At 41.3% G+C, this 9,505-nt stretch overlaps 1 protein-coding gene across 1 annotated transcript in view; it reads left to right on the top strand.

The window, feature by feature from the left end:
* The first annotated feature begins 3,815 nt into the window (after window positions 1–3,815).
* KIAA1211L (KIAA1211-like ortholog) overlaps window positions 3,816–9,505 on the top strand; it is a 99,042-nt gene continuing 93,352 nt past the window's right edge. The window contains exon 1 of the mRNA XM_006870777.1: window positions 3,816–3,885. Coding sequence (XP_006870839.1) covers window positions 3,816–3,885 — 70 coding nt within the window. The remainder of the gene's footprint in view (window positions 3,886–9,505) is intronic.

Here is a 9,505-nt window from a genome sequence, read left to right on the forward strand (position 1 = left end):
GTGTGGAGTATTTCTACCTGTAGAATTGGTGGACTCTGGAGTGAGTGGACAAAGGGGACAGTTCTCAATCTGTGTTCTCTGTAGTACCCCAGTACACTCCTTACGTCCTTGAAGAGATGGTTGTCCATCAACTGGCAGAAGTTTGATTAGCCTCACTGTATATGGTTCTGTTAGGCTGATGGTAAGTGGGAACCTCAGGAATCAACTGTCAGTGAATCCAGGTGTCTTGTGTTTTGATAATAGTGACTCTCAGATGAGCCCCTTGCACATGGAGACTGTTGTCACTTATTATCAGTGTGTGTGTGTGTGTGTGTGTACAGAGACATGAGTGTATAGTGAAGAACAAGCAGCTGCTGACCACTCTTCTCAGTAAATGGCTTGCTTTGTGATATATTCTGGGTTTCATTCAAAGTGTTAATCATTCTCATTTCGTATGTGAGGAAATTGAGTCCCGCGGCTAGTAAGTAGTAGAATGATGCTTCAACCCCAGAACTCCCTAACTTCTAAGCCTGCTTTTTGGCCTCTGTACCATACCATACTCTTTTGAATATGAAGATATTTGAAACATAAAACATGGACTGGTGTTTTTAAATCCCACACAGAGTGATTTATTGTACCTTTATCAATTGAACAACTTTTGCCTGTGTTTGTGAGTCCTTTAAACAGACTTGTCAATGTGCTGGTACTCCCTGCATCTCTGCTGTCATAGCGGGGTGAACAACAGGCCCTACCACATTATACCTTACAGAAGGATTAGGACTGAGCCAACCTGTTGGTTCTCCCAGCATCCCGCCTGTTCCTAAACCATCTGCCCTGCACAGCTTTATCACAGCCACATCATTCATCCCAGAGAAGGGAGTCTGAACTTCTTGATCTATTCCAGGCTCGATGGGATGGGATGGAGTAGGGTAGGATGGGGTGAGAGGGTTGGTTAAGTTAATAAATTTACTTATAAAGATAGTGCAGAACCAGACAATGTTTTCTGTTATGCCTAAAGTTGCTATGTGTCAGAGCCAACTCAGTGGCAACTAACAACAACAACAATGGCATTCAATGTTCTCATCTCCAAAATGAGAATACTGAATTCTTGGTGCATTGAATAAGGTAATTCTGATGACAGACTATGTGCTTCACAAGTCACTGTAGGCACTGTGCTTAACTCCAAATTTAAGTCACAGAAAGCTCTTGCACTTCTACTTTCTGGCTTACTAACCTTTTTAAAGTGTTGAAAAGCAAAGTTGTCAGTTTGAGGACTAAGGTGCGCCTGACCCAAGCCATGGTATTTTAACTAACTTCATATGCATGTGAAAGCTAGACAGTGCATAAGGAAGACCTTTGAAGAATTGATGCTTTTAAGTTTTGGTGTTGGAGGAGAATATTGAAGGTGCCATGGGCTGCCAAAAGAACCAACAGATCTGTGTTGGAAGAAGTGCAGCCAGAGTGATCCTTGGAAGCCAAGATGGCCAAACTTCATCTCTCATACTTCGGACATATTGTCAGGAGGGACCAGTTGCTGGAGAAGGATACCATGTTTGGTAAGGTGGAGGGTCAGAGAAATAGAGGAAGACCTCCAGAGAGATGGATAGGCAAAGTGGCAGCACCAGTGGGCTCAAGTGTGGCAACAATTATGAGGTTGGCCCAGGATTGGGCAGTGTTTCGTTCTGCTGTGCATAAGGTCGCTATGAGTTGGCACCGACTCATTGGCACTTAACAACAACAACAACAACCTTAGGTGATGATGCCTAGGGTAATAATTGATGACTTAATGAACCCTGACCATTTCCGTGTCTTGTTCCTTATAGTTTCCTGTCTTCTCTTCACCACTGCATCTTCCTTTAAATGCCCTGGTAGCTGCCCTCCCTTGACCCATCACAGTACTAGTGAGCATAATATATTGAACAGCAGGACTCTGAGGAGCCAGCAGGTTGCTGACTAATGCTAATGTATGTTGGGGACCAGGGGACTTGACCTTTTGGGGTACCAAGTCATTTGGATTGTGTTTACCACCTGTGTATAGTTTACTTTCCAGCTCTGAACTACTGTAAATCACCTGATCTTTGACGGCATCTGGGCAGTTAATCACAGACAATAATTGTGCAAGGACATTCTTTCAAGCCTAACACCATCACCAAAGATTTGAAACATACTGTTTAACTTCCAGCCCTCATTTTATACCTGTTACTATGACCATGAGTGAAATTACTTGGCAAAGGTCCAACATGGAGTTTTTGGCAGAGGTGACATAAAAATCAGCCATTTTTTGGAAGCCAAGTCATATGGAATTTGAGAATTGAAGCTGGTGAAGCTGTTTCCAGCTTTTAAGGAACTGGCTAGTAGGGAGTCTGGACTTGTTGAAATTAATATGAAACCCAACTCTGACACAGACATGCGAGTCCTTCTCTCTGTTAAATATTGTCTTTGTGTTTATCCCATAATTTCCCACAATATGCTGTGTGCAACTGGCAAGTGCTAATTGAGTAATCAACTAACTGAACCCTCTCTCTTTTTAAGTGTGAGGTTCATAGTAACTTCCAGTAAGAACTAGCTTTCTAAATGAATGGTGGTGTGAGCATTTTTGTGGCAGAGTGTACTGTTTAAAGAATCAGCTGCTGAAGTCAGACATACCACAAACCATTTATTTGATTTGCATGAAGAGCCAGAATTTTTTAATTTTTTTTTTCAATTTAGGAAGAAACCAAACCTAAATGAATTAAGGATATGGTTTAAGTGAATTAAGTGACAGTTATTGTTAATGCTGTCAAGTTGGTTCTGACACCAAATAGAGTTTCCGGGGAGCAGCTGGTAGGTTTGAGGCTGATGGGTTTGAACTGCTAACCTTGCAGCTAGCAGTACAATGCTTATCTTACTGTGCCACCCCGGGATAATTTGCTTTGAAATAATCTAGTGCTGGTAGATAGGAACTGGGACTAAAGATGACACAAGTTTATTACATATTCTCTCTACTTTTATATCTGTTTGAAAGTTTTCATGATAAAAAAATCTAACAAACTATGCATAAATGATTATACAGCTTGTACATTAACTTATTACATAGCCATTAAAATAACATTTATGAATAATTTAAAATAATATAATATGTTACTGCTGTCAACTCAGTTCCGACTGATAGAGACCCTGTATAGGGCTTCTTCCCCAGGCTGTAAATCTTTATGGGAGCAGAAAGCCTCATCTTTCTTCAGTGGAGAAGCTGGTGGGTCTGAACTGTGAATCTTGTGGTTAGCTGTCCAGTATTTATCCTATAGCTCCACCATGCCTCCTACTGTGGCATAGTCTAAGTAAGAAAATCAGTGAGGAAATCAGGAAGCCAAGCTGTGTAATCTGATGCATGTGCATGCAAATATTTGCATAGAAAAAATATCGGAAGGAAATAGACTGAAGCGTTAAATTTGGTTGTCCTTGATTGGTGGCTGATTCGTAGTCTCTGCCGTTTCTAAACTTTTTACAATGAGCAGTTTTCTCGCCATTACAGAAACTGTTTTTAGAGGAAGTAATCAAATCTGCATTGTTTAAATTCATGAAGCATTTGTTCCAGTTATCTGTTTTCCATGTAAATTGTTCCTGCCGATGTCAGCTATCAGATAAACGTTTATGTGGCTGCCAGTATTGTAGCTGTGGACATGTTTGGTGCCTGTACTGTCCTGTACTCTGCCCTGCACTCTAGCTTTGCTGGGGGCGTGTGCATGCAGATGAGGGCATGGGCAAAAAACAGACACCGCAACAATCTCACTAATTCTTTAAAACTTTTTAAAAGCATTTTCCTTTACCATGAGTTTCTGTCTTGTAGTGAGCTGGACATGATTTCCACAAGGGGGATGGACATTAAACTCCGGGAGACTGCAGAAGGCATTGGGGAAGACAGCACAGGTAAGGCCCTTACTGCCAGGTCTGTGAGGCAGCTCTGGTTCACATTTGGGCCAGGAAGAGAGGTTTGGAGCTACTTCCAGACCCTTCCCACTGTTATTACTTGGAGCACAGATCTAAAGGACTTGATGCGTTCAGAAGTGCTGCTGCTTTAGTTTCTCTGTCAAACAAGGGGGGGAGGGTTTTGAAGAGATTTTCCTCATTCCCGAAGGTAAACATGTTATCAGCGTTTGAGTGACATGAAAGTGAAGAAAAAGAGACTCAGCAGAATCATGTCTTATCCCAGAATATCCAAAGGTAGCCAGAGTAGGTTGGTTGGACAAAGTACAGGATGACCTGATCATCCAGAAGAAGTAATTACACCAAGAGAGAACCTTTGCTTTTGGATGCCTTTTCTTTCCTCAGGAGACTTTTATTTATATCCTCTACTAAAGTCCATGAATTATCATATCATAATTCACAGCATGTCCCAGAGGTCCCCAACTATGTAATTAACTTACCGTTATCTGTATGTTGCTATTTATGTCTTGAAAGAGTTGTAAAATAGACAATAGAATAGTGAAGACTCCACAGTACACACATACCTTTTCTCAAGATTAGCCATTTACAGTCTACTTGTTGTCACAAAGGTCTCCATTTCTCACATTTAAAATCAAAATGTCAGTAGTGATATTCTTTGATATAGTTCGAAAGAACAGCATCCAGTACTATTAAATCCTAGGTGCTAGCCACTGTTGTTGTTGTTGTTAAGTGCCGTGGAGTCGGTTCTGACCCATAGCGACCCTGTACAGGATTTCCGAGGCTGTAAATCTTCACGGGAGCAGAAAGCCTCATCTGTCTCCCACGGAGCAGCTGGTAGTTTCAAACTGCTGACCTTACAGTTTGCAGCCCTATTCGTAACCACTACGCTACCAGAGCTCCTTAGGTGCTAGCCACTAGCATTCATTAAAGACTCTATTTCATGTATTATATATAGATTCTTAATCTTATATATAGGTCCATATTAGAACAACCTTTCCTCTGTAGCATTTCAAAGATACCAAATGATCCCAAATGTAAGGTAAGATTTTATAAACTAACTCTGAGGGAACAAGGAGTTTTAAAATTTTCTCAGATTATAGAACACTGAATTACTTATTTTGATTTAAAAAATATATACTTTGGAGAACTATTTTATTAGCCTAAAACAACGGCAGTCAGTGCTAGTTTTGGATACTGTAAATAGCATGGTGACCAGCCCCTTACTATTAAAAAAAGAAATTAAAATTCTAGATGTTGTTGTTGTTGTTAAGTGCCGTCGAGTCAGTTCCGACCCATAGCGACCCTGTACAGGGTTTCCATGGGTGTAAATCTTTACGGGAGTAGAAAGCCTCATCTTTCTCCCGCGGAGCGGCTGATAGTTTCGAACTGCTGACCTTAAGGTTCGCAGTCCGATTTGTAACCACTACGCTACCAGAGCTCCTTAAAATTCTAGATAGGAGTTTAAAATTTTTTTATAGAATAGAAATGTTTACCAGATAGTAAGAAATAACCAGTCTAGAATGGAAAGAAAAGGGACAGAGAAATTAACACAGAAGCCACCTTTGTCCTGTGACCATTTGCCAATCTTGGTAAATTTGAATTGTATTTTCATGTCTTTATGGGGTGGGAGGTGAGGGAGAGGATTAGATATCAAAGCACAGGGACTGTACAAAATGAAGCATCTAATTGAAGACACTCAACACAATATATGGGAGCCAAAGGAGCTATGCAATCTGAGTAAGTATGAACCATAGCGAGACCAACTCATGTGAGGCTCTGTAGCTTGAGTTTGCATTGCCTGGGTAATTCAGATTGAGCTTAGTTAAGAGTGCTTCTAGACTAGCGGTGACCCCAGGTCTCTTGCAGAAAAAAAACAGTCTTCTCTGAAGAATATGTCTTCTAAGAAATGATTATGGAAGATAATATTTTAAGTACTGCATGTCACTGATAATCAGTCACATGAGGAAACAAGGCGCCATGTGTAAGAACCAGCAGTAACAACAGAAACAGATACCCAAATGCATCTGATACCAGAATGATCAAATATAGGATATAAAACAATTATATATGCTACAGTGGAAGTTTGGCTAAAGGTAATACAGAGTAAAATTTTGCTAAAGGTAATACAGAAACGGCTACAATCATACATTGACAGAGAACTTCCAGAGGTTCAAGCTGGATTCAGAAGAGGCCATGGAACGACAGCTATCATTGCTGATGTCCGATGGATCTTGGCTGAAAGCAGAGAATACCAGAAGGATGTTTACCTGTGCTTTATTGACTACGCAAAGGCTTTCGATTGTGTGAATCATGACAAGCTATGGACAACATTGAGAAGTATGAGTATTCCAGAACACTTAATTGTACTTCTGAGAAATCTGTACCTAGACCAAGAAGCAGTTGTTCGAACAGAACATGGGAACACTGAATGTTTTAAAATTGGAAAAGGTGTGAGACAGGGTTGTGTTCTTTCACCATACTTATTCAACCTGTATGCTGAGCAAATCATCTGAGAAGCTGGGTTCTATGAAGAAAAACGTGGCATCAGGATTGGAGGAAGACTCATTAACAACCTGCGATATGCAGATGATTCAACCTTGCTTGCTGAAAGTGAAGAGGACATGAAACATTCACTTATGAAGATCAAAGAGCACAGCCTTCGATATGGATTACATCCCAATGTCAAGAAAACAAAAATCCTCACCACTGGACCAATAAACAATATTCTTATCAATGGAGAAAAGATTGAAATTGTCAAGGACTTCATTCTTCTTGGCTCAACTATCAACACTCGCGGAAGCAGCAGTCAAGAGATCAGACGACGTATTGCATTGGGCAAATCTGCTGCACAGGAACTTTTTAAAGTATTGAAGAGCAGAGATGTCAGCTTGAGGACTAAGGTGCACCTGACCCAAGCCATGGTGTTTTCAATAGCCTCATATGGATGCGAAAGCTGGACAATGAATAAGGAAGATCGTAGAAGAATTGATACCTTTGAGTTGTGGTGTTGGAGGAAAATACTGAAAGTGTCATGGACTGCTAGAAGAACCAATAGATCTGTTTTGGAAGAAGTACAACCAGAGTGCTCCTTGGAGGCCAGGATGGCTAAGCTTCGTCTCTCATACTTTGGACATATTGTCCGGAGGAAACAGTCGCTGGAGAAAGATGTCATGCTGGGTAAGGTGGAGGGTAAGAGAAAAAGAGGAAGACCCCTAACAAGATGGATTGGCCAGGTGGCATCATTGATGGACTCAAGTGTGGCAGCAGTGGTGAGGTTGGCCCAGGATCGGACATTGTTTCGTTCTGCTGTGCATGGGGTCGCTATGAGTCGGTTCCGACTCAATGGCACCTGACAACAACAACAACAACAGTGGAAGATAAGGAGCCCTAGTAGCACATTGTTGTTGTTAGGTGCCATCGAGTCGGTACCGACTCATAGCAACATTATGCACAGCAGAATGAAACACTGCCCAATCCTGGGCCAACCTCACTGTTGTTGCCACAGCTTGAGTCCAAGTGGGTTATAAATATCGTTGCTAACCATAAGGTCAGCAGTTTGAATCTGCCAGCTGTTCCACAGAACAAAGATAAGGCTATCTACCTCTGTAAAGATTTGTCGCCTCAGAAGCCCTCTGAGTTGCTGAGTAGGAACTGACTCCATGGCACCACCACCACCACAGCATTTGAAGATAATAAAATATTTGTGAAGATAATAGAAAGGAAATAACAAAAATTGGCATTGCAACCAACCAGTGCACTATGACAAGAAAGAGAAACAAAAGATGCATCTACTGAAAAAGAGTAACCTGCTATACAATTTGATGAACTTTACCTATACTTACAGATGTTATAACTCAAAAAAGGGAACAAATCTTTACAGCAAGGATCCCTCCCATCCCCTCGGTACACAGGGTTGACAGTGATGGGCAGCTTAGACATTGGCTACCCAAAATGGGGGTGCATCAAAGGCAAGAAGTGACTGGCTTACAAGCATTCAAGTGGGAGCCTAGTTCCAGTCGGAGCAGGGGAAGGTAGAATCACCACTGAATGATTTCCAATCCATTGGGACCAAGCTGACGAGAGGAAATGGGGATAAGACTCTTGTGGTACAATAGTGAATAATTGCCATCAGGACTGACTGTGAGGGTAGGAAATATAAAGGTAGATGTTTTTTGACAAAAGGAGGAGAGTGATTGATTTTGCAGCCCAGGAGCGGAAGTCCCTGGGACCATCAAGTGAGAAGAGTGGAGAGGGTGACCCTACCCAGAGAGGCAGTGACTCCAGGGCTGGAGACAGAGATGATGAAGTGGAGAGATGAAGTGGCTGGGGACACTGGACTCACGGAGGGAGAAGGGCTGTGTGCTGACGGCTGTGGGGCAGGCCTGTGTGGTGTACCCTTTGGTTATTTGATGACACATGGAGGGGATTGTAATCATTGCAATGAAACAAAATACAGTAGGATGAATGCAAAGCTGATGTTCTCCCATGTAAACCTCACAATAAAAACTTAAAAAAAAAAAAAAAGATGCATCTACTGAAAACAAGAAATACAACTATTTTTATTTGCTGATGGCATGATCGTACAAAATATACAAAATTAACACCTAGAACTGTTAAGAGAGTTTACCAAGGTCACAGGTACCAAGGTCAACATAAAAAAAAAAAAAAATTGTACTTTTGTTAACTGTTGTTGTTATGTGCCGTAGAGTCGGTTCCGACTCATAGCGACCCTGTACAGGGTTTCCAAGGCTGTAAATCTTTACAGGAGTAGAAAGCCTCATCTTTCTCCTGTGGTACAGCTGGTAGTTTTGAACTGCTGACCTTGTGGTTCGCAGCCCGATTCGGAACCACTACGCTACCAGAGCAGTTAAAAAAATTTTTTTAGAATTTTTTGAAAATTTTAGAAGTATCATTAAAGTTTGTTGTTGTTGTTATGAGCCATTGAGTCAATTCCAACCCTGTATAGGGTTTCCAAGGAGCAGCTGGTGAGTTTGAACCACTGACCTTGCAGTTCAAACGACTTTGCAATCAGACACATTAGCCCACAGCACCACACCAGGATGCCACCATTACAATTGTTGTTATTAAGAGCTGTCGAGTCGATTCCGACCCATAGCAACCCTGTATAGGGTTTCCGAGGAGCAGCTGGTGAGCTTGAACCGCCAGCCTTGCAGTTCAAATGGCTTTACAGTCTGGTGCATTAACCTACAGCACCACACCAGGACTCCTTTACAGGACTCATTACAATAGTACCCCCAAAATTAAATATTTAGATATAAATCTAACAAAATATATGCAGGATCTTTACACTGGAAAATAATAATTGTTGAAAGAAATCAGTGAAAACCTAAATACATGGAAAGCTGCAGCATGTTTATGGATTGAAACAGTTAGTTCTCCCCACATAGATCTTTAAGTTCAACTTAATTCCAGTCAATATCCCTTCAGGACTATTTGCAGATAGTGGCAAGCTGATTCTAAAATTTATATGGAAAAGCAAAAGAGTTAGAATAGTTTCGTTTTTTAAAAGATCAGAATCGAAGACTCACACTATGTGCGTTCCAGACATAAAATTACTATAAAGCAACAGTAATCAAGACAG

The sequence above is a fragment of the Chrysochloris asiatica genome, unplaced genomic scaffold (assembly GCF_000296735.1).
Source record: "Chrysochloris asiatica unplaced genomic scaffold, ChrAsi1.0 scaffold00150, whole genome shotgun sequence".
In the NCBI taxonomy this organism is placed as follows: Eukaryota; Metazoa; Chordata; class Mammalia; order Afrosoricida; family Chrysochloridae; genus Chrysochloris; species Chrysochloris asiatica.